The sequence below is a fragment of the Lethenteron reissneri genome, chromosome 23, assembly GCF_015708825.2.
Source record: "Lethenteron reissneri isolate LAM-NWPU_2019-01 chromosome 23, ASM1570882v1, whole genome shotgun sequence".
NCBI lineage: Eukaryota > Metazoa > Chordata > Hyperoartia > Petromyzontiformes > Petromyzontidae > Lethenteron > Lethenteron reissneri.
The window spans coordinates 3,036,988-3,062,193 of NC_083801.1; the positions used below are offsets into that span (position 1 = coordinate 3,036,988).

The window sequence follows — 25,206 nt, forward strand, 5'->3', positions numbered from 1 at the left end:
AATAACCCAAGAGCTTAAATTAGCTTGAAAAGGTCATTGTGCACTGCTTGCATGCGAGTAGAGCAGACAGTCACATCCCATGCATTAATTTCACGTAACGTAGATTCACCATCCCAAGCTGCGCTATTGTAGTCAAGGCACAAAAGCTCAATCTAGTAACTTCTTACAAATTCACTGGAGCATCACGTTACACGGTCAAAAGACCATTGAACAGAACCCCCGGGACAATTATTTGCGGCGTTTACTAATTGTGACTTTACCTGCAAGGCCAAAAACCCTGCTACGTTAAGGATACCGGACATGAAAGCTCCGACAATCAACAGATTTAAATCCCTTTTTTATATTCAATGATTGGTGACCCTTAACGTGCCGCTCTGAAGAAATTATTTTCATCGGCTGCTCTCCGATGCAATTCAAACTGAGGATCTCTGCTGTGTCAGCTTTGTATAATGAAACATGCTTCCGGCACATCTGCTGCTGAGCCACCACTTTCTGGTCACAGTGACCTTCAAAAGTTCTTACAAAAATGCACGAAATTAAACATTTTCAGGCGGCAAATCCAATAAAACAGCGGTGGCGCTTGCCCTTGGGCGCCATGAGTAGACACACTTTATTTGTTTATAATGTCCGAGTGAGATGACAGACGAGATAGAGATGTAGTGAGACGAGAGAAGGGAAATACAGATGCGAAGGAATTTAAGTGAAATGAGAGATATGTAGACAAAATACAAGTATGGAATCCATATGATAGAATAGAGATACAGACCAGATTGCGATGTTAACGAAGATTTTAATTCGAGTTGATAATTAGTTCACTTCATTTTGTTCACGAATATGGGGACCCTTGAGCTATTTCGGGCCCTTAGTTTGCTTTTGCCTGTGGCCATCACTGAACAGAGGATGAGTATGGCCAACACTCTTAAAGAGTATCTTGTGCTCAGATTAAATGGGGCGGTTCCTGGCACAAGGCCCAGACTGCAGCTCTGCCGCTCTGTCAAATGTAATTCAATCCGTTCCATGCCACGCTACGACGGATCGTGCGGTCGATGCCGACAGCCCCCCACGCCCCCCAAGACGTCGGTGCAGTGCAGTGCAGGCACTGCTGGGGCCGGTCCTTACCCTGAGAGGCACCACAGGACGAAGCCCAGGCCGCAGTAGGGGTCGAGGCAAAGGGCCACGAGGCGCGACGGGTACAGCTCGCACTGCAGTTTGATGGCCTGGCACAGGGCGCTCGCTGCCGCGTGCGACATCTGCTCCGACACACAAGCACACGACGCGCGCCAGCGTCACTCTCCAGCACCTGTGACCCCCACCCCCCTCACCCATCACTGTCCCATGCACACAATCTGTATGCGTGTATGTTGAACCTCTTTCGCACCGCACGCAGCCAATCGTGCTAATGGGAGGTGCTCTGTTCACGCATTGTGCTTCAAGGATAGAAACCTCGTAATACCATTTAACAGTATTATTAGGTGACCTGTTTGTAATAGAAAACATTATTATGTGACCTGTATGTAACAGTGGCGATTGATAACATTGATAAAGATGATAAAACATGAATGAAAATTCAGACAAAAGATGTGTTGGCTCTTAGGGCCTCATTCATGTAGGAATTCTGGGCACCTGGGTCATGTCATTATGTATGTATGTTGAACTTCTTTCGCACTGTACATCGCCAACCGTGCTAATCGAAGGTGTGGAGCCGTGCTGATCGGAGATGAGGCAGAGACAAGGGCAGTGTGGCGCCAGGCTCGTGTGATTGTTGACTGGGTAGAGACGTGCACGGTGTGTGGTGCCTGACGAGGAGCAGAGTTTCCTCCAAGCGCCCTACCTTGACGCCAGCCAGGATCCCCGTGGTGGACACGCTGAAGTCCAGGTAGGCCAGCATCTCAGGCGTGGGAGCTCGGTAAAGCTGCTTGGGGCTCTTCCGTGGGAGGTCGTCTGTGCATGAAAGGGCAACACTCCTCTGTTTCCTCACAAGTGCCTTGGGTCGTTGGCTTACCATGAATCTTTAAACAAGGCAGCGTGGCATCTTTTTACAAGCCGCCAAAGGTTAAACGCAAGTGGAACTTGTTTCGTGTAATCTGCATATTCATTACAAGCGTTTTGCTTGTTCACAACAAAGGGGACACGGAGCCCTCTGACTGTACAATGTGTCGTAAAGGTATCATCGTTTTACAGCGGGCAGATGGCGAGCTGTTGACAAGTGTGCTTGCAATCAATTATACAGCAATTACATGTTTTAATAAATTAACCAAATGTCATCAGTCACTCCCAAAATGTTACCATTGCTGTCAAATGCTCTGATAAAACCACTAGCGAAGATCCTTCCAGAAGACAGTAGAGAGCTCACCAGTATCGAGAATTGGAGGCCAGGATTTGATGTCTGCAGCAGCAGCCTCCTTTGACTTGAGCAGTTTCGTGACCGCTTGGGTCGTGAGCACACACACCGACTTGCTAACCTGTGCCGCAAACACGCACACAAATGCACGCACGCAGGCAAGGCCATTCGTTGCGGTGGAAGACAAATTAATGTGAAACCTTAATTAATAAAAACTAATTAGGAATATCACCCCTTATAATGCAAACTGCCCTTTCACAAGAGGGATGTAATTGCGCCCAAATATTGACCCTACCATCTTAGACACGGGTCACGCGGAGAGTTTGCATTCTGTGTATTAGGCCGCATGTGCATGAACACAGTCATGAATCATCACCATCACTGTGTCAAAGGATTCTTAAAATCGCACGTGAACCGGTCATTTGGAACAAACCAAACCTGTGATAGTGTAGGTTTCCGATTGCTCATATCATTATTATCTTAGCATTATTATATCGGTGGCATTACAACATATTAAAACCAACTGTCCATAGCAAAAAAAATATTTGGCGGCTCCCAACGATACGCTGGAATTGAGATGCAGCTGCAAGTAGACTCTCCGTTAATCTAATTTGGCAGCAGGGTGGTGCAGTGGTAACACTTGCGCCTTACAGTAAGTAGGGCCTGGCTTCGATGACTAACAACGTGCGCTTCGAGTGTTTGGCTGCTATAAATTTCCACGTGATAAGCCACTTCGTTGAGCTACATAGCTCAGTGGGCCTTACCTGGTAAAATAAAAATAAATGTTTAGCTTACTTTAGAACAAAACACACTGCACGGAGATTGCGCTGGGATTCATGACGGGGCTGCTTTTTGACCGCGATGCGAGTGGACGAGTCGCCGTGCTCGCAGCGGGTGACGCACCTCGACGATCATGCGCACGGTGGGGAGAGTGCTGGCCAGGTTCTGCGGGTGGGGAGGCCGCACGGTGACCGGGACGCAGCCCGTGTACAGGCAGCCGTAGAATGCCGCGATCAAGTCGATGCCTGCACAGCCACCGCGCACAGCAGCACCCATCAGACAGAGCGACGACTACTACAAAACCGAATACAGTACAACATTCTTGCGTACAAAGATGCAATGCGGAACTGCCAACAACAATGAGCTGAGAGGTAATTGGATAGGAGTGTAGGGTCAATGTAAATGACTGAGTGGATTAAATGGTTTGTAAATGCAAGTTCTGGGCGTAAGTTCTGGGCACCAACCACTGCCTCACACGGGCGCCACGGTGACGAGATGTTAACTACCTCGCCTGGTATACAGGAGGTCATGGGATAGATCCCGACACTGACGCCTGTATAACTGGAGTTTCCATGTCTCTCTCTCCCCGTGGTCGCGTTGATTTTTAGGCGGGTCCTCTGGTTTTCCCCTCCACATTTAGAAACATGCTTTCAGAGTATTTGGCTGCTATAGATTTCCACATGATAAGCCACTTCTTTGAGCTATCCTTTGTGGCCAGGTCGCTTCTGAAAAATAGCTATATAGCTCAGTGGGGTCTTCCCTGGACAATTCAATTAAAATAGTTAATAGCAAATAGTTCCAATGCCACCCTAGCCATGTGCTGTTTCGCTAACAGCAGCTGCTCTTCGGTCTACAAGGCCAACTTGGATCTTCATCTTCCTCCGTTGGGAGTTGATCGCACCGGCCTATGGGCTGCAAAACAAATATCTCCCTCAACCGCGCGAGTTGGCACAGCACCTGGGGGGTACACCAGTGCGACGTGGTCGCCCGAGTTGAGCCGCCCCTTCTCCGTGAGCAGCGTGGACACCCGCTCGGCGCGCCTGTGCAGTTGCAGGCACGTGGCCGTCGCCATCACCAGGCCCTGTAAAACACCCGAGCCACAGAGGGGCACATGCTCGACACGTTACGACGAGCAGTTTTTAAGCGAGCGATGCAACGTGGGACTTAGGAAACGAATACGTGGCAGGCGAGCGATGAATGAAGAACACAGCAAATGCTGAACAAGTGGTGCTCAATGTAGACGAATAGCCAAGTGATTTGTGTGTTTGATATCAAGCCAACCAAAATGAGAGGCGGGTATTCATTAATCACAAGCGCCCCTGGGGATAATTATCTAAATGGATCATCTCTCTTCTCACCACTCGAGTCAAAGTGATTTCCTGCTCAAATGAACATTGAAACGGTGATCATCTCTTATACAGCCCTCAGTCAGTGGTGGAAATTCCACATTTCTATGGCAGGGGTGAGTCTACCAATTACACATGCATCGGGGATATCAATTAAACCTCTTACACAAGATTTGAAACGGTAATTATTTGTGCCATTGTCAAATTGTAAACAATTCCTCCACTAAATTTTGTGCAACTTTTGGTGCCCTGAATATATCATTGGTTAAGCAGCTTTTTCTTATAATAGCATTATTTATTTATTTACCCAGGATAGCCACACTGGCTCCAAATACTCTCTTCAGAAAAGGCCTGCAGACATTGGGATGGTTAGCCAAAAGCCATTACATTGTACATGGTGGCCCAAAACGGATTATTATATTTATTTTAACAAATCACGTAGGGTCATTTAATTTATTTTAACACTGACATCAAAACATTTTAATGTTTTATTCTTTACGGTAATATTTGATCGTGGGGTCACCTCAAATTCGGCGTTTACAAATCTTGACCAAGAACCCCGAATGAATTGAGACAACAAAACATAATTGATGAATATGTAATATTAAAAAAAAAGTCCTAAATTTATGTAAAAAGATCATTAATGCATGCATTAATATTAATCGAAGTAAGCTTGAACATTTAATAACATAAACCCTATGTGGTTTGTTAAATCAATAACAACCCCTATTTGCCCTGACTTATTGGGCCAGCCTGTATATTTTTAGCTAACGGACACAATGGGACTCATCACCCAGTTCTCGCACGGTTGAACAGGACGGGCTGAATGGTGAGTTTATGCTTTCACCAGCAACGCGGCGGTCAGGCAAAGGGGTCGTGTCACCTTTGCATTGATCAGCGTGAAGAGATTGTGGTCGGGTGTCGTCACAGATCTGTCCTGCAGAACCTCTGTCAGGAAGTTGAACTGTATCAACAAAGACCAAGCCACAGACAGCAGATTCCATTAGTTTTGTCTCAACAGTAAAGACAAATATCCCTCGTAAGGCCTTAACAGACTGTGGGGGCAAGTTCTGTTAGCGAGCACCTATGAAGGCCGGCACGGCACACGAGGGGGTGGGTGGCCAACACCACGCCCGGCCGCTTTTGTCTTCCTTGTTCAGATAATCGTCACTGGTGTTGGCCATGAGCAGGAATGGAACTTGCGGTGCTGGGTTTGTAGCGTAGCGTGTAACCACTCCACTACCGCTCTCCACAATACAGTAACACCAGTATCAGCAAAATATGCAATGTGTTTGTTAGATGGAACACTGAAACTGCATAAAATACATTATATTTTTTTAGGTGACAGCAGTAATGCAATTACACATATACATGAAGAAACGTAGCGAAATATGCCATGCTGCCAATGACGTGCAGATAGAGAATGAAGGGCAAAACATTTAATAGTTGTTTTGCAATTTCTGTTTGTGTTTATTTAACTTCATAAAATGTGCACCTCTGAGTATCCACAGAGTGTTTTCGAATGTTCATGGCAAGCGTCGTACCGCTAGTCATATCAGCACAGTTGATAAAGTATGCAAGCTTTTGTATTGTATATACAGTGTAATAGCCTGTATTAAGTGGGCCAATTGGCTTCAGGCATTATGGGAAAATATCTGGCTGAATTATTATTTTGGTCACACCCTTGTTTAGTTTCCAGGCTGATTGAAGCAATTGTGAGACGTTCATAACACGGGAAGAAGAAGAATATCACAACACCAGAAAAACGGAAAACTAAATGTGAAGGCATTGTCTTGAGGTGTATTATCACGCAACCGGCAAAATAACAGGAGATTTGCTAATGTCCCTAGAAGACTTTGTGGGTTGTTCAGCAAAGCTACCTCCTCAAAATGGGATGAGCCTGGATAAACTGAGACAGGTGGCAAAAAAACCCAGCTGTGACACAGCGAGTGAGGTGGGTGAGGTGGGTGAGGTGGACGGGGTGGTGGCTGTAGGGGTCACCTTCTTGGTGTGGTCATGCTCGTCCGAGTGGTTGAGTTCTCTCCCACAGGCCTGCGCGATGCGCTTGCCAGCCACCAGGCTGCCCACCATCATCGAGGCGGGACCCACCTCTGTGTGACGGGAGTGGGGCCGGCAGCGGCAGCAGCAGCGGCAGCAGCAGCAGCAGCGGCAGCAGCAGCAGCAGCAGAGGGCACGATGTGAGAATGGCAACGCAACTGGGCCCGGCAACGCACGAAACGAGGGAGCGGCGTGGCACGCAGCAGGAGGGGATCTCCTTGAGGTGACGGCACTCAGCCGTGCCACAAGGTGTCAGGGGGAAGCGATGGCATCTTGTATTCTTGTGTGTTACTCTTGATGATAGGGACAGAGCCTTGTGGGATTTTTTTTATTCGTTATTGTTTATTCCCCGTTTTTAAATTTATTTATCATTTATCAAAATAAAGTGAATGCCTTTAAAGCTGGGAAATAAAATATTTGTCTCTCCTATGGTCTCAAGATTGATTAAGCCGAGCAATCTGTCCTCACGCAGCTTGTAAATGGTGAGGTCACTTTTACACACCGAGTACTGCTCATTAATGTTCACGTTACTTAACCAATGGTGGAAATCCCACCATTCCATTCACGGAACAGCTACTGGTAACTTCTTGCAAACGTGGTACTCATTGTATAGGCCCTAGGACAGAAAAATGTATTTAACCGACCTCTAAAAAAAGTAATCTAAACTCGCAACCTTTGGACTATGGTCAGGCACGCTACAGGTGCCACCCAGCTGGTGTTAATCTCAGCTGCGGTGGTGTACAAGACAAGGGGGTCGGGTCCACACCTGGCTGCTTCTGCCGTGGCTTGGGCAGGTTGGTGACGCAGGTGTGGGGACACATGAGGATGTTGCAGGGGTGCAGGGCGCCCTCCAGGAAGCGCTGGCGGCTCTCCGAGATGTGGACCCCTCCCAGCGGACACTTGGGCAGGGTGTTGGCTGGCACCAGCGCTAGGCAGTACACGCCCACCTGGTGGATGCTGTCTATCGCCTGCAGCAGTGCGCGGCACACAGTAAAGGCGTGGAGCTCGATGAATGGACGGGGGGGGGGGGGGTTGCGTGCGCACGGAAAATGCGTAGCAACGTGTTGACTGTCACAAGGGTTTATTCGTGAAAAGGGTACAAGCAAAGGCTCTCTGTACGGTTAATCACAGAGCCTAGGGAGAAATAATGTACAGCTCTATACTAGGAAAGGCCCACTGAGCTATGTAGCTTTTTCTTTCGGAAGCGACCTGGCCACAAATGATAGCTCAACGAAGTGGCTTATCGTGTGGCAATTTACAGAAGCAGTGGAGGAAAAACCCAGTCGATCCGTAGAAAAATCCACGCGACCACGGGGAGAGAGATCATGTAATCTCCAAATTCACAGCAGGTGTCGGGATCGAACCTTTGACCTGCATATTATCCTGCCTCCTCTCAATTGCTTGCGCATGTGTATTTTATAATTTTATCTGCCTGTTGAATCCCTCCAAAACAATTCTTGAGTTACACTTATAGGTAATTCTACGTAGATTTAATGAGTTTCCTAATAAATTATGTTATTGCTATGTGTCATCACAACAAATATCCATTGCCAAATAAAAGTAAATGAGTTTACATTAGGGTTTTGCTTGATGATTGATTTGCTTTCAGGTTAGTTTGGGTGAAGGTTTTATTTGGAATAAGAGTTCCAAATTTGCTTTGCTTTAGTACTGGGATCATAATCAGATAATTGGGTTTTGGGTAAACATCGAGGTTAGAGATCTGGGAAGACACCAACAAGTGGGGTGTGGTATAAGGGGTGGTGCATGGATTATACTCAAGAGGGACAATGGTGGTGATGTAACAGTGAGAGAGTTCACCTGCAACACCCGACTCATCCACTGGAAGCAGTCGTCCTCGGAAGCCTCGGGTCTTTGCTCGGCCACGACGACAATGCGGTCGTCTCTCAGCACGTTCACCGAAAACACGGCGATCCTGAGAGCACCAACACACACACGAAACGACACTCGGGTTGCAGTGTGGCACAGCACGCAGCCACACACCACAACACAACACGGCTATACAACACAGCCTACGGCAATGTAAAAATACGTGATGCAAAAAAAACACAATATAATTTTTTACATTTCATCGGACGGTTTGGAATATACACCAGCGCAGCAACGTCAAGTTAACACGTGATATGCAAACGATGCGGCACACAATGGAGCGTGCAGGGATTTAACAATGCACTCGGATACAATAAACAGTTGCGCATAGTAACACAATGCTGCAACGGCATGAAGATAAACAAATAAAAACACCACAATGCAATAAATAAATTAAAACGTCACAGAGTGCACTGCACTATACTGTGCAGCATAAAGGTTTCCGAAGCAATACAGCGCACCCATTGATGGAGAAGAGCACACGGCGAGTAGTGGCGGCACCAAGGGCTGGCCAGTAATGTCATGAACCACGACACAAACTTTTGATTTAAAGCTTTCGTGACTGCAGGGATTCATACTCTTGGTTCTTTCGGTAAAGTCACGTAGAAGGGAAATAAAATAATAATAAAAATACAAAACAATAAAATTCTCACGACGTGTCCACGAGCCCTCAAGGAAGGTAACAGCCAAGAAAGTGTGAAGCTCAACTTGCTCGGGAGTTTGTGTGCAGTCATGAGTGAGTGGACCGAGACCAATCATCAAACCTTCTGCACATGTGAACCTGGTTTACCCATGGATGGCCACCCAGATTAAAAGGGAGGATCTCAGCCGTGCTGCCTCAGTGCTCCGACGAAAGGATTAGCCCCAGTAATAATTTTCACACAAAGCACAGTGTTAGAAAGCCCTGCACCCAACGGTTATGCAAAAAAAATCTTTAAGCGTTGGTGCTGTAAATGTATGTTACACAATGAGAGTGCGAATTCAGTAATTCGTGGATAATTAAAGTGCACACGAAGCATCGCTACCAACGTTCAATCGGTCCAGCTTGTAAAAACGTGGCCATGAAAAGCTGCTGGATATTGCATCTCCTGGTGCTAGTGGGGTGCCACAGAGGCGAGATGTTAACTACCTCGCCTGGTATACAAGAGGTCTGGGATTCGATCTCGACCCCGAGCCGTGTATATTTGGAGTTTGCATGTTCTCATTGTGGTTGTATGGATTTTTCTCTGGGTCCTTACATTTCTCTCCACATTTAGAATCAATATGCATTCCAGATGGCCGCAGAAGTGCATCTGAAAGCAAGCGGTGCAGTGACCATCTTTACTCTTTGGTTCTTTCGGTAAAGTCACGTAGTTAGAAATATAATAGATCACGACGTTTCGATCGCCACACAAGCAATCGTCTTCAGACGATTGCTTGTGTGATTGCTTGTGTGGCGATCGAAACGTCGTGATATATTATTTTTCTACCTACGTGACTTTACCGACAAAATCAAAGAGCATGGATTCCTGCAGTCACGAAAGCTTCAAATCTAGAGTGACCATCTTATTCACTGGCTTGCCAAAAGCGACTGCGAGGATGACTGGAGTTCGCGTGATGGTTTATGCTCCTTGACGAGATCAGCAAGGTTTTGTAATTCATTTGTGGCAAGCACGTTGCATGTAATGAGTGCGACCTTATAACGTATTCGTTCGGCAACCGGAAGCCAATGCAACTCGGCGAGCACTGGACGGACATGGTCAGATCTTGCAGTACCCGTCACGTTGGGTGACCTTAACGGGAATTTCTAATCGTTAAGATTAACTGGGCGGCTAGTGGAAGGATGGAGAGAAACGAACACTGGCCTCGCGCCAGTTCGACAAGGGAGACACTCTTTGGTGTTTGAGCAAAGTTACAAGACTCGTTTTTTTTTTTGGACGCGTGTAAAGAAAGACAATTGCATAAAACAGTGGCTTCTACACATTTCTAAAGAATTGGATTTCAGGTCACACAGCGCTTGGCCATAAACCGGCTGAGTGATGGTCAGGCACAAACAATTGGCCTGACAACGGGAGACCAATGGTGGCCAGCGTCCCATTAAAAGCCATTATTAACGACTAAACACCACAGCAATCGCCAATGATTAACGGTTGCATAGAGGACTATTGACTTTGATGGGCCATTATAGGTCTTGTTTTAACCTGAATGATACATTCACTTACACTTATGTCACTTAACAAGCAAGCAATTAAACAACTCAGTGTTTTAATTTTCAATACCATTAGACTCACTAAATGTTTAGCGTAATTAATTAGAAAAAGGTAAATAAATCAATGTGGTCGTCACACAAAGCGCATTCACAAATAAAATGCAGCCTCCTCACTCGACTATATGTTGATAAAAAAAATACATCTATCAATGGGTTTTATTTCATTGCATATTAATGTATTTATGTACTTATTTTAACTATGCATTTGGTAACATAAAATACATGTTTTCATCATTCAATTATCACCACACTAATTTTCACTTTGTGATAAAAAAAAATGTTGGTTGCAAATGTTTTATTCTGTGTGCCACACAGTCAGTGATGGCGTTAGCAAGTGTGGTGTGATTTGTCGAGCCTGGGTCTGCTGTTTGGCATCTCAGTGTACGAGTACGCGAGCGCATGCGTGCGAGCATAGGAGTGAGAATGTGCGAGAGTGAGGGAGTGAGTGAGCGTGTGAGCATGTGAGTGAGTCAGCGAGGGAGTGAACCAAGCAGTTAGCCAGCGAGGGAGTGAGTGAGCGAGTGAGCATGTGAGTGAGCGAACGAGTTCGCGAGCAGGAGTGAGCAAGCGTGTGAGTGTACGAGTGAGCGAGCGTGGGAGTGTGCGAACAATTGAGTGAGAATGAGTGAATGAGCGTGCGGGTGAGTGTACGAGTGAGCGAGCGTGCGAACAATTGAGTGAGAATAAGTGAACGAGCGTGCGGGTGAGTGTACGAGTGAGCGAGCGTGCGAGTGAGTGTACGAGTGAGCGGGCGTGCGAGTGAGCAAGTAAGCATGTGAGTGAGCATGAGTAAGCGAGTGAGCGGGTGAGCATGTGAGTGAGCGAGCGAGTGAGCATATGAGTAAGCGAGCGTGCGAGTGAGCGTGTGAGTGAGCGAGCGAGTAAGCGGGTGAGCGTGCGAGCGAGCGTGTGAGCGGGTGAGCGTGCGAGTGAGCGTGCGAGTGAGCGAGCGTGTGAGTAAGCGAGCGTGTGAGTGAGCGAGCGAGTGAGCGTGCGAGTGAGCAAGTGAGTGAGTGAGCGTGCGAGTGAGCTCACCGTCCACGGTACACCAGCTTGACGGGCTCCACAGCCAGTGCGGTGGCGATGACGTCGTCGGCGCTGTGCCTCCGGCCTGCGACCATCATGAGGCCGTCCGTCTTGCCCACGGAAAACATCAGCCCGTTCTAGAAGCACACGCAGGCGTGGCACCGCCATCGTCATCATCGTTTAACTTTAACACTGCTCCCAATGTGTAATGAAGGCAATCGGAATTACGATTAGTATGCAGCATCAATATCCTAGAACAATCGTCAAGGTTTATAAAACAGTAAAAGTAGTAAAATAATGTCTGTTATTTTACGAGGTTTATAAAGACACATTAGAAATTGTGTAATGGGCACCCTGGGAAAACAGAATAATAATCTTTCGATTTAAAGCTTTTGTGACTGCAGGGATTCATATTATTCTTGGTTCTTTCGGTAAAGTCACGTAGAAGGGAAATAATACAATTATAAAAATAAAACAATAAAATTCTCACGACATTTCGATTGCAACACAAGCAATCATGATCAGGTGTGAAAACCACGGCAAGAAAATAAAAAAAAGTGGCGGTACTAACGTTAAGAAAAAATCGCCACTTTTTTCAAATTGTCTTGCTATGGTTTTCACATCTGATGATGATTGCTTGTGTTGCAATCGAAACGTCGTGCGAATTTTATTGTTTACTTTTTATTATTATTTTATGATTTCCCTTCTACGTGACTTTACCGAAAGAACCAAGAATAATAATCTGTTTACACTTTAGCGTCTTGGGATGCAGTTCAATTTAGACACCATAACCCAAATTGTTGCATATTTATAACTATTTCGTAAACTCTTAACGAGGGGGACAAGGATACCAACATGTAATTAAAACATTTTATTTGTTGACTTAAAAACCTACTTTACATTCGAGGAAATGCGATGGAAATTCTCCAAAAGAATTACCCAAAGTTGGCACAATGGCTCTGAATTGAGCACGCCGACTCGACACCCGCTCCCCTGACTGCCTGACACGCGCACTGCTGTAACACCGTATGTGCGTCATTATTACAGACAATTGGCAAATTGAGACGTACAGGCCCGAGGAAGCCGAGCAGTCCAGTTCTGATGAAGGGATACTGGCTGACGGGAGACCCCGTGGCACTGATAGGAAACACCTGCACGCACAGACCAGCACAACACACAGACACACACGGCAGGACTCAGATTTCCCGACCAGCTCGTATTGAAACTCGAAATGCAAATCACTGCTGTAATCCATTTCTGTACAAAACACGTGGGATTGGTGGTGGCGGCAATAGAAACTGGCAGAATTTTTCAACGCAGTATACAAATAAAGGTTATCGTGTCTGTGTGTGTTTTATATAAATAAGAGTGGTAGTGCGCTAGGAACCTAGTGATCTGAGTTCGATGCCTGCTCACAGCCAACACCAGCGACTATCTGAACTGGTCATGGGCTTCCCTTCGGTCGACTTAGCCTTAAATGAGTACCTAGTGCAGTGTGTAAACACGGCCACGAGGGAGACAAAGGCGGCCTGGCATGGTGCTGCTCAGCCACCCACTCATGTGCCATATCAGCCTTCATAGGTGCTCGCTATCCCCAAAAGTCTATTCGGGCTATATGGGGGGGGGGGGGGATCTTTGCCTGTTTATATTGAGATCTTTTGTGCAAGATTTTGTGAAATAATGTAACAGTTAACATCGCTACATAATACACAAAACATGCCAATGGCTGGACTGCTGCAAGTTAATCGTGTACGCTGATATTCAACGTAAAATTGTAAAAGAATAAAATTCAAAAAGACTTGTCACGTTACGTGTGTGGGCATCTATATATATAAAATCGCAAATCTGTCTGTCTTTCTGTGTGTCTGTCTGTCTGTGTGTCGCCGGACCATACGCAGTTTCATTGGACGAAATGTGAGGGATTTGCGAGACACGATTGGTCCGTTTGGTTTTCCACGGCGGTTGCCCCTGGCAACGGGTAGCTACGCATTCGCTGCGGGGTGGACGCCATTTTTAATTCCCGTTAAAAATATGCGCACGCATTAACACGCGACTCTGAGGTAAATTCATCAAAGTTTCACGTCCTCTTCACTCCCCCCCACCCCAATGTGTGCAATTACTATTATAGGGTCGGTAGATAATAAAATTATAGCGATTAGACAGTATTATTGTAGCGCGGGGGGGGGGGGGGGTAACGGCCCCAGTACCCAGCCTCAGCTGGGTGGGCAATTTAGGCGAGGCCGGAGGCTCTGCACGGTACTAGGCCTCGACACCCCACCACACTATAGGCCGTACATATTACTGCACAGCGACCGAGGAGATCGTGGCTGGGGGGGGGGGGGGGGTAGAAGCCCATCTGCGTATATATGTAAGGTTATTAAGAAATATATTTTTCACCCGGGCAACGCCGGGTACTTCTGCTAGTGTCAGTATAAAATGTATGCACGTATATAATTGATCATGACATGGTAAACGAGCCACCACGGACAATAATATATCTCGATATTTTCAACAAATGCGGGACCTGTTGCTGTTGAAGCACTTTTTTTGATTGACATCACCGCGGTGCAGCTGTGTATTGAACCGCATGTGAGTGACTGCAGGTGACATCATGAGCGTGCTACAATGATACACACTTGACCACTGCAATCAAGCAGAATTTTTCATCAACATCGCATCAGACTCGTGTAGGACAGAAAGCTCACAGGACATGCTGCAAAGGTCCAAACCTACAAGAGCTGTTTGTTTGTAATGTTGCATAGTGCTTCAAGTCAAGCACTCATGTGTTTTGCTAGCAAAAAAAAACACACCACACGTGTGATGAACACACAAGTTCAATTACAAGCCTTCACCCTCCTCTCCATGGCTGACATGACTTTGCAGGCACGAGGCGGGTAGCATCACCTCGCCTCCACATCCCATCCCGCTCTCGAGTCCCCGGGGAGCCGGGGAGAGTGAGACTGCCGCGGCAGGGATAGCGGGGGGCGGCAGGGACAGACCGACCTCAAAGATGCTCTTGGTGATGCCGGGCAGGCCGTAGTACGTGGAGGCTGTGGATCGGGAGCTCACGCAGATCTCTCCGATCTCGTCCGTCCGGCAAAGCTGGGGAGGCCCATCCGGCTTGACGACGCACATCAACGCTGTCGCCGCCAGCAGAGCACGCCACAGCATGTTGGCATTTGGGCATGGAGAACCTTCAAAGTGAGCTGTTTTTTTTATTTTACTAGGTAAGGCCCACTGAGCTATATAGCTCTTTTTCAGAAGCGACCTGGCCACAAACGATAGCCCAAAGAAGTGGCTTATGTTGGCATTTATAGCAGCGAAATACTCAAAAAGCATGTTTCTAAATGTGGAGGGAAAGACCCACGCGACCACAGGGCGAACATGGTCGAGATCGAACCCACGACCTCCTAAATACCAAATAAGGTAGGTAACATCTCACCACCACAGACACACAGCCTTCAATTGTTAACTTGCATTCATGGAGCGTGAAAATATAGCTGTGTGAGGAACACACTACATTCTGTATATTCACGACACATTTAACTTTAACGTGTAATTGATACACTGCACGACCACTCAATTTGGTCACACAAGTAGCGCAACGTTTTTAACAGAACACAATTCAATATACAGTAAAACCTTGGATTGCGAGCATAATTCGTTCCGGAAATGTGTTTGTAATCCAAAGCACTCGTATATCAAAGCACTCGTATATCAGTTGTGATCACGTGACGCTCAGCAGACAAAGCGTATACACGTACTACTCGTATTGCAAGACCTCGCTCGTTTATCAAATTCATATTTATTTACATGTTTTTCTCGTCTTGCAAAACACTCGCAGACCAAGTTACTCGCAATCCAAGGTTTTACTTTACTCTATATTCATCAAAGTGAATTGGTTCTTAATCCAACAGGATCAGAGTATGTTTTTTGTTTGCATTCTGACCACAAGCATTGTGATTAATGCAGACATGATACGTTGTAAAAGGTTTCATTTTGCTGTTTACACATCTTAACACCTGTTTTGTTTGCCAGAAAAAAGGGGAAAAAACAATTATTATATTTTGGTACTTGCAAAGGATATTTGATTTTTTATATTTTTTATTTTCATCATCACATCTAAGGGACAAGCAAGTGCAATTCCATGACAGATATGAGACATAGGCGAATAAGAGCTTCATAGATCATCAGATTCCTCCAGTATAAACAAAGATTCTGACACAGAGATGGAGGCAGCCACTCACCACCCGGCATGACGTTGCCGGAGTCTTGCACCGTGAGCACGGAGAGCTTCTCCTCCGAGTCGGCCCGGATCACGCCGAAGCTCAGGCCGTGCATGGAGAGGACGCCTCGCCCCGTGGGCCGGCTGCCCTCTGCACCCGGCCTGCACAACCACACGCACGACAACGACGATGATGAGCAACGCCAAAGCCTCGGGGCTCACTCTGCCTGCTGATCTTAAAATAATAGCATCATTATCAGCTATGATGTATCCACTGACACCAATCACGGGAATCGGCCTCCCAAAGCCGTTGCTACCTTTCAGGGTCTTGCAAAACCAAAATCCAACGAGGTCTGCTGGGGAGGGGGGGGGGTGGGTGGGTCTTCTGGATGGGTTCTGCAGGACGTTGCTGATGTTGACGAATTCCAACATCGTCCAGTGGGTGGCAAAGTCGATGGTATAAAACAAAAAGCTTCCGCGCATAAAGCAATTTTCATCGCTCGATCTCCACGGTTGACATCGTCTTTGGCGTGTTCGCTTCTTCGGCTGCCACTCTGGTTCACCGGCCATCAGCCTTTTCAGTAACATGCCCTGCCAAAGCTGACGTAACTTTCTTAGTTGAACAATGCAGGCTTTCGAGACCAATATTATCCATTATAGAGGTTTTTTTGGGTTAGATTAAGTAAATATAAATGTGTTGTTAAACCCACTACCTCCAGACCCAGCCAATTAGTAAGGTTTGTCATGCAAACACAACAACACATTGGCATGTTTTGTAACTAATTGGCATGTTTTGTTTACGTGAGAAACCTTACTAATTGGCCGTCGGGTGGTGGCATGTTTAACGACATATTTATCTTTACGTGATCTAACCCAAAAAACCTCCATGGTTAGCTTTCTTAAATCAAGTCAACATGATGTCAATGTCCGGTTTACTAAAAGTGTGTATAATTTACACACGTAATACTGTATATTCAAAACAAATTCAAATCAAGCCAAAATAAGATTTTATTTCATGCTCGGATACGCAAGTTTACTTCGTGTGAAAAGCGCAGGTGGAACTTGAGAAAACAGTAACGCGCGTGTTTACCTGCGAATAGCCACCGTGAGGCCCTCTGGAGAGCTGGCACAGGGACAGATAGCATCTGGCTTCAGTCCTCTGCTTTGGAAAGTGTTCAAGAAGGCATCGCAGGATGAGACAGACCCTGCAAAACAATAAAGAAGATCGCGTGCTGTTGCCAAAGCGAAAACACATTCTCATCACAAACCGCTGCGGCGCTTTAAGCTACGGGGCACGCGGGGCATGACGGATGCTTGCTCGCTCTGTTTGTAAAAAACTCAAATCCTCTCCGGGGTTAAGAGGAGCCATCCCTTGTCGGCCTCCGTGGATCAACCCCATTGATTAGTTAGGAGCGGAGCATGCGTGCATGTCGATTCCCCAAACGGCTGCAAGCCCGCGATCGGCAGTCCGAGCACAGCGAAGAGTCAAGCACATTTGACTGAGGAGGAGCGTGGTCCCACAGGATTAAGCATGGCAGGGCCTTTGAGGTGCGTGGGCCCAGCTGGCTCATAGCACTCGCCGCCAGTAACAAAACACATCGACCCGCTCGCGGCATTCGGGAACCCCCCCCACCCCCGCCAACAAGCAGCAAAATCGTATACCCTTCTAACCAACCTTGTAATTGTAACGCAAAAATGAATGGATTTGATTAATAAAAAAATTTCAAGGCTGATTATGAATATTCCAGCATACATGAATTTCATGAAGGATTATTGCATTTTGGATTATAAAGTATGGCCTGGGAGATCAAGGCCATCTGCAGCACCAGGTCATCAGCAGTGACAATTTCAGCAACAACAAGAAAAATATTAACTCATCTGCGCCCCATCATGCACACGAGACAATCAATCAAAAGTGGCGATGCTCTGAAGCTCCTCCAGATGGCCAGCATTTGCAAAACAAGAGGCTGCTCTTCCACTCTCGCACCACGCAGCCTGGTGACCTCATGTGTGGGTTTTGTGTTCAACAGCATCATGAGGAGGAATCACAGTCCCCGGGTCTTCAAAGTTTAAATGTCTCACTGCTCAAATGAACATGGGATGGTACTCATGGCTACCGCCAACCATGAGCCGGTCGTAGAAATGTCACGTTCTCAAGGCAGGGACCAGTCACTCCATACTTAAACGTACTGCTCTAAATTGAAAACTTATTTCTTTCGAATCGTTTTTTTGTGTGCTTAGTTTGTTGTCCTTTCTCAGCACCTCTGATTAGCATGGTTTGCTATGTACAGTGCAAAAGAAGTTCAACATACATAATACACTGCTGAATCTTAGAACACATAAAATGCTTTTACAATAACAATGGGAATGTTTAATGATTAAAGCCCAACAATTGGTCACGTATCAAAATATGTAAATGAAACAGGGAAACTACAGTTACTTCTATTAATCTCACTAAGCCATTATCATATCACTGCGAAATATCTGCAAAATTGTTTAAAAGATAAAGGCCCCATTTGTAATTGCCAGATGTATTAGGTAAGGTTGGCATGGCATGAAAGCATAGCTTAGATCCCCTCATTACTCACACCTATACTTAGTATTAAACGTATTAGTATTAAATGTATTCTTACATTTTTTCTTTATGCATTGGCTATTCATTAACACAATAACAAATAATTGTAATTTGCAGGGCAAAAATGCAAAAGCACGTAAAATGCTTTAACATAATATATTGACCAGAGCACGAAACAGAACCAAGATAATACGTGCAGTATTTCCAGCACATCTCATAAAACAACACTAACACGATGTGTATTGCTTCTGAAGGCAAATCAGAGGAAATGGAACTTGACTCTGATGCTCGGTGAACTAATCACGTTCATAGAGACAAAGCAAAGCACTCGCTCGTGTCTGTAATCAGACCACCCCATTTACAGACTGTCCTCGGGCGGTCACAGATTTTAATTCTCACACAATAGCTACTTAGAATTCAGAGAACGCCTGCTGGAGAGAGGCATAGTATGGTGCTGCAATACAGCAAAGTGTCAGGGAAAACTGGTCCCAATTCCTACGACATGAAAATTTCGCTCGTTTAAGAAAACACCGCGGGTCTAGAAGATCGTTACTCGTGCAGTGTAAAATGAGCTTAAGCACCAGCGTTAAAAACATATTAAAAATATTAATCTTCAACTGTACCCTTCAAAGGACAATCATTTTTAGAAGGATAGCTGCTCATGTGCTAGGTTTGGACAAAATACAACAATTTCTACTCGGCAGAATGTCTTACACGAAAATAAAAACATTGATAATATTGCAGTTGCCTGTTTTGAGAGGGCAGACTGCTTTGGAGGGAAGGCGTTTGACGTTATTCACAATACAAACAAGCACACCAGGCCGCACTGGATTGTGCACCTTGCTGCAATATGCTCATGTCACAGAGTGCCAAGCCGGTTGATGTCTGTGCAACCCGTAGGGTGTATTGGCAGCCTGTGCTCACACTACGTTTTTGCAACCCCATTTGTCTGCAAATCACGTGATGCAAAGTGAAGCGATCGCACTTAAAATGTGTCCCAGCATCGCGGTGCAGCCAGTTTTTAATCCAGAATTCACACACAAATGCATGACTGTGCAAGAATGCTACTTTCCATTTTCTATACAATTGTCAAATATAAAAAAAAATATTCCTTTTGTTTTGAACTCAGATCAGAAATATTTCCTTTGTTGCACGGCCATCAGGAGCAACATCAAGCACTGCACTGAAAATGAAAAGAGTGTGAGGGCATCTGTAAGGCTAATAACTTACAGCCCTTTGTCAATCCACTGCTGGACAAAGGCCTCTCCATGCTGTGTGGGTCACAAGGTGTTTGGCTCGATCAAACTGCTTGCAGTATGCCGGACACTCCCACGATAATAACAACAACAAAAAAGCTTTCTCTGACAACTCTGTCGGCAGGCATCAGGAGGTTTTACTGCATCGCTATTGGCGCAGTGCTGGGCTGGTGGGTGGGTGGGTGGATTGGGGTGGGGGGCGGCACGGGAAATGGTCAGGCTGCCACGACATCTGCCGGAAACACTCACAGGGGTTGGCCCCGTCGGACACGACGAGCATGCGCAGGGAGCTCAGGTTGACCTCGCGGTGCTCGCGGTGCGACATCATGGCCCAGTGCATGTCTCGCGACTTGACGGTGGCCACGCCGGCTGTGGGGAGGGCGCAGCATGGCCGGAGCACAGCACAGCAACAAACGGCAATGCACAGATGAGATGCCGCATCACAGAGGCCGCACTGCTTAGGTTTTATGTGCCGCTAACAAATCTCAGATCTGTTGATTCTGGTTTACTGCTCGTTATGATTCAACAAAGGCCACACTTTATTCTGCGGGAGACACGGAGCTTTTTGCAGCCAGGCTCCGCGATTGTGGATTTCTTTTCCGCCTCGGTCCATGAGAGAATCTGAGTATGTTACACTTTTTTAATCGTGTCTTAAAACTCACCTGTTTTTACAATAGGCTTTCTCCGTAACTTAGGCTTCATGTAAAGCCCTTTGAGGCCTTGTGCGAACTGCGTTATAAGATACCGAGTTTAAAAATATTACTATTACTCCATTGGGCGTGCAATTGCGGTAAGTGAATATACACTTGAAGGGTTTTTTTTTTTTACAAAATGCACCCAATTTTAAATACTGTAGTAATGACACGCATTTGATATGATAAACTGTGACGTAGACTAACCCAAAAACAAACAAATGATTTCCGTTCACCCATTGAAAATGCAAGACTAAATAGTTTTGATAGCAGTGGTTTACACAGCACCGTGTTTAAATAGCGGCATCCGCTGTAAGCAACATATTCTTACGTAATGCATGTGAGGGTTGCCATTATCACACTAAAAGTTAAATAATCGGTTGCTTCAGAGAAAATTTGCCTTTTACCCTCAAGCCAAACAATATTAACCCCCTCCTTCCACAAGAAGTAAAAACAAGAAAATGTTGTAATATTCATATAAAAGTAAGCATTTTTTCCCCCTTCGCAGCAAAAAAAAACAATCCATATTTAAAAGAGTACAGCGTGAACCGGCGAATGCCAAGCGACGATGCATCGCATGCACTGACAGGCAAATTTGTCTGCAAAGTGAACGATGGTGCCCTGCCGCCACCCCTTTCGCTGGCGCAGTTGCGCTCCCTTTCCACAGCGGTCACCTGCAGGCACAAAGGCCCACGGCGGAGAACGGCGGCTGCCAGCCACTGCGCTGCAAACAGCAAGTGAGCGTACGGTCATGAACGGGAGCGCTAGTCAGCTGTTGTGCGAGGCCTTCGGGCGTAGCTTGACAGATGCGGTGAATCGCTGCTCAAAGGCTGCAGAAGAATTTGGCTGAAAATGTCCCTAGAGCGGCAGTTAGTGGAGAGCCCATGTCACCACACAAACACTCGTGGGATGATACATCAATACAATCCACATGGGATACTGGAATGTAAATGAAAGCATCATGTCAGAAGACAGACGGCGATTGTAAGAGTCTTTTTGATAGATCACTTGATTACAAAACCTAAAAAACCAGTAACATTTAATGAAGAATGATTGCAGCAACACACAGTTCGAGCCAAGTTGACTCAATAAAATTGACATTACGATGCGAAAGAAGTAATTTTTTACAGTGCCCTGTTGTTAATTTACTTTGCGTCCATCTGCACAAAATAACATCCAGAAAAATGATGACAGTAGATTTGTAAATTTACCAAATGGTGTCAAAGGTATTTTTGACAAAGATGCAAATTGTTTGCAATTGCCATTAATTAGAAAACGCCCTCTAATGATCTTACGATTGCGAGTAAAGCGCTGTTATAGATTTTTAAGCGGAGTGGACTTCACATAAAACAACTCATCTAATTATTATTACTACTAATATGATCGCAGTGTTTCATGGTGAGTGTGCCACGATGGGAGTAGGTAGCGACGGAAAGGTGTGCACCGAAATCCGTACCTTTAAACTGGCACACCTTCTGGATCCAGGAGAGAGGATTCGCCTTCATGAGGGCGTACGGCACGCACACCACGTGCACCATGTTCATCACGCTCTGCACACACACACGACGCATGCACGAGTTTTGGCCCACCCTCCCCTACCACCTCCGCCGATCGCACTCACCCACAAGGGGGGGGGGGGGGGGGGGAAACTTCTCTCTGACTTCATTAGTGGCAGTCAAATGTACACCCAAGGCAAGCTCTCAACACACAGAAAACATCAAGGGCCAAAATTTGGCAAATTGGAATATTACCCTAAATAATTCATCTGGAAAGAAAAGCTCCTGCCCCAGTGCGGGGCTGGCAATCTGTTAAGATGAAAAGTGACATCATTGCAGGGCTATCCAACAAAGATATAGATTTAAATGTGCTTTGGGAACAACCCTTTGATTTTTTTAAAGATTAACATTGGACTGAGTAGTTCCAATCTTGGCTTGAGTTGACAGAACATTTAGCCAGAAATAATAAGCTAACATCTGTGAAAATACATTAATAAATAAAAATGTAGTTCATTTATAATATAGTATATTAAATAACGTATCTATATATATATATATACACAACTTTACTTTTACACGTGCAACATTTATGTACAGAACTTGGTACAATGCATTGGGTGCAAAGTCTGTGCCAAAGTGCCAAACCAACCTCTGGAATTTAGTGCCATGGGGAACCCTGATTTAGAATGTGACGTTTGGGTGCCGAGCGCTAAGAGGGCATCAAAACACAACGGGTTTGGGGTTGGCACAATGTGGCATGTGTGGGATGTAGCTGCATAGGTCTGTGATGGTTGTGCTGAACAGCTCTTCGAAGTGTTTCATAATGTTATGGCAGCTTCTTTGGGAACTAAATTTAGCTTGTGAAAAATCTCCGACACGCGGTCGTAAAACCAGAACAACACATCAAAGTGTGCGGGGGGTGTTTGTGGCCGCAGACGTCAGGGGTGTGAATCTCATAAAGTGTGAACATCATACCTGTATGTTAACTACACACAAGCCAAGTATCCACGGAGTTTGCCTGTTTGTAGGACTGTCGAATGGCAATCAACTGTTGTTTTCAGTACGGAGCCAGTGGTGGAAAACGCCAATTTCTGTGGCAAGGGAGCGTTTATCCGTACGGCAACCACTGTTGACTCCTCACATAGTGATGTCCGTTTAATCGACCGGAGAGGAATTTGAAATCACATTCGGAAGGTTGTAATTGCAAATTCCTTTGGGGGGTTGATAAAAATGAATACCACTTTGTGTTGTACCCATTCTCCCACACATCACTTCACCCCAGCTGTATAGGTGGTGTGGTAGAGCAGCGGTTCGCGCACAGCGCAATGAACCAAACAACCTGAGTTTAATTCATGGTTACGACTAACATTAGGGGTATGTTATATCTGGGTCGGTCTTGTAGAACCACCAGCCTTCACCAGCCCGCATTAACCAGCATGGGGAAGTATGGTCAAACAACAACTGACAAGGTGTGGGGAGGCCTTCATCCAGTCGTAGATTCACAGGTGTAAATGATGAGTAACTAATTTACTCACGGTTAGGACTCCATGCCATAGTCCCACGTCCCTTTTGAAATCCACGACGTTAATGAGGATGTCACCTGCACCAGGTCAGGAACACAACGTGAAATAATAATAATGCAGCATTCCACATTTAAAATATGTTTAAACACAACTTACATGACAAGGATGAATGTAATAGTGTATAGATTGTTCTATAAGTAACATTCAAAAATGCAACCTCCACAACAAGCTTAGCTTTAAAGTTTTGCCGAACAACAAAGGACGGACAACCTCGGTATGTGTCTAAAAGAGAAAAGATGTTTGTATTTTGGTTGCATCTTTGTCGTTAAGTGCACACACTATCAATATTGTCCAAGAGCTGGTACAGATAAAGAGAGTTGACTGTTTCTATGGGATCATTTTTGCCAGGATAAAGATGGTGAAAAAAAGAAAACGCTTTAGCCTATCCGGCAAGAATACAATAGGTGTCAAGATGTTCAATCACAAAATCGACACCCATCACAAGGGATCAAGTCTGCGGTAAACCATGCAAACAAAAAATGCTTTGATAATGTATGCATTGTCCTTGAACCTGGTACAGGCCAAACCGTTTCAAGGACAATGCATACATTATTTATCGAAGCATAGTTGTGCAGGTTAATGCATTAAGCACTTTAAAAATAAATCTAAAAACTTACTTTGTAAATTTTATTTTAAATAACATTCTCTTAACGTGTTATTTGTTATTATGCCTAGAAATTTGTTACGTGGACTTCATTTTGCCTACAATTTCACTTTCATTGTTCGTGACTGTATAGCATTATGTATTGCATTTTTTTGCACGACTAGTGCTATAGAAACAAAGTTTGATTGATTGATTTGATACCATGTGAGAGTTGAATGTGCCTGCGCACATATACGCGCGATTGAAGCACTACAACAAAGTGAACAGCAAAACAAAGGTGCAGAGTCCAGATAATCGAGGCCATTGGCTTCGATCTGTGGGGGGGCGAGTGGAGGAGGGGACTGGGGAGGGGACGGGAGGGGTTGAGGGGATGGGAGGGTGGGGGGGACTGGGGAGGTGCTTGCGATGCTCACCCTCCGTGTACCCGCACACTTGTGTGAGCGTCTGGCAGTGCGTGAGCATGGAGGCGCGTGACACGGCAACGCCCACCACCGTGCCCTCACGGCTCGTCTTGTACTGCACAGAAAGACAAAGATCCCCCCCGTATAGCCTTAACAGACTGTTGGGGCAAAGTGCTGTTAGGGAGCCACCTATGAAGCACGGCTCGGCACACGAGAGGGGTGGGGTGGCCAACACCACGCCCTTCAGTCTCCCGCGTGGTGATGTATACACACTGCACCAGGTACTCATTTGAGGCTGAGTCGACCTAGGGAAGGCCCAGGACTCGTTCAGATAATCGTCACTGGTGTTGGCCGTGAGCTGGAATCGAACTTGGGTCGCCGGATTCGTAGCGCAGCACAGCGATAACCGCTACACCACCGCTCGCGCAGACACGCCGAGCACAGCAATCAGTTGCGGAACGCCGTTGCCATTGGGCCCTTGGACACACAATGAAATCGGGCCTAGTCTGGTCAATCTCACCCCTCTTCATTGTGCAGCTGGACCAACCTGCTCACTCGATGACTAAGCCTCTGAAAGCTATACTGCTATGTACTGAATAAGCTGTGCTAATAAGCCCTGTATAATGCTCAGAGCATCTAGAATTGTTAATCCTCATGAAATGATTAATCTTAAAAAAATACTTCTTTA

The 25,206-nt window shown here is 45.9% G+C and overlaps 1 protein-coding gene across 10 annotated transcripts in view; it reads right to left on the minus strand.

Moving 5' to 3' along the window:
• Window positions 1-25,206, minus strand: part of LOC133345852 (disco-interacting protein 2 homolog C-like) — a 134,060-nt gene that overhangs the window by 18,363 nt on the left and 90,491 nt on the right. For all 10 annotated transcript variants that reach the window (XM_061556881.1, XM_061556883.1, XM_061556882.1 and 7 more), the window contains 18 exons: window positions 24,531-24,633; window positions 23,466-23,530; window positions 21,891-21,984; window positions 19,992-20,111; window positions 17,002-17,116; window positions 15,934-16,073; window positions 14,690-14,826; window positions 12,757-12,837; window positions 11,696-11,823; window positions 8,344-8,458; window positions 7,292-7,493; window positions 6,469-6,578; window positions 5,351-5,431; window positions 4,079-4,202; window positions 3,245-3,366; window positions 2,354-2,462; window positions 1,832-1,941; window positions 1,120-1,250 (listed from right to left, as the gene is read on the minus strand). In XM_061556881.1, the coding sequence (XP_061412865.1) occupies window positions 1,120-1,250; window positions 1,832-1,941; window positions 2,354-2,462; window positions 3,245-3,366; window positions 4,079-4,202; window positions 5,351-5,431; window positions 6,469-6,578; window positions 7,292-7,493; window positions 8,344-8,458; window positions 11,696-11,823; window positions 12,757-12,837; window positions 14,690-14,826; window positions 15,934-16,073; window positions 17,002-17,116; window positions 19,992-20,111; window positions 21,891-21,984; window positions 23,466-23,530; window positions 24,531-24,633 (2,087 nt within the window). The remainder of the gene's footprint in view (window positions 1-1,119; window positions 1,251-1,831; window positions 1,942-2,353; window positions 2,463-3,244; window positions 3,367-4,078; window positions 4,203-5,350; window positions 5,432-6,468; window positions 6,579-7,291; window positions 7,494-8,343; window positions 8,459-11,695; window positions 11,824-12,756; window positions 12,838-14,689; window positions 14,827-15,933; window positions 16,074-17,001; window positions 17,117-19,991; window positions 20,112-21,890; window positions 21,985-23,465; window positions 23,531-24,530; window positions 24,634-25,206) is intronic.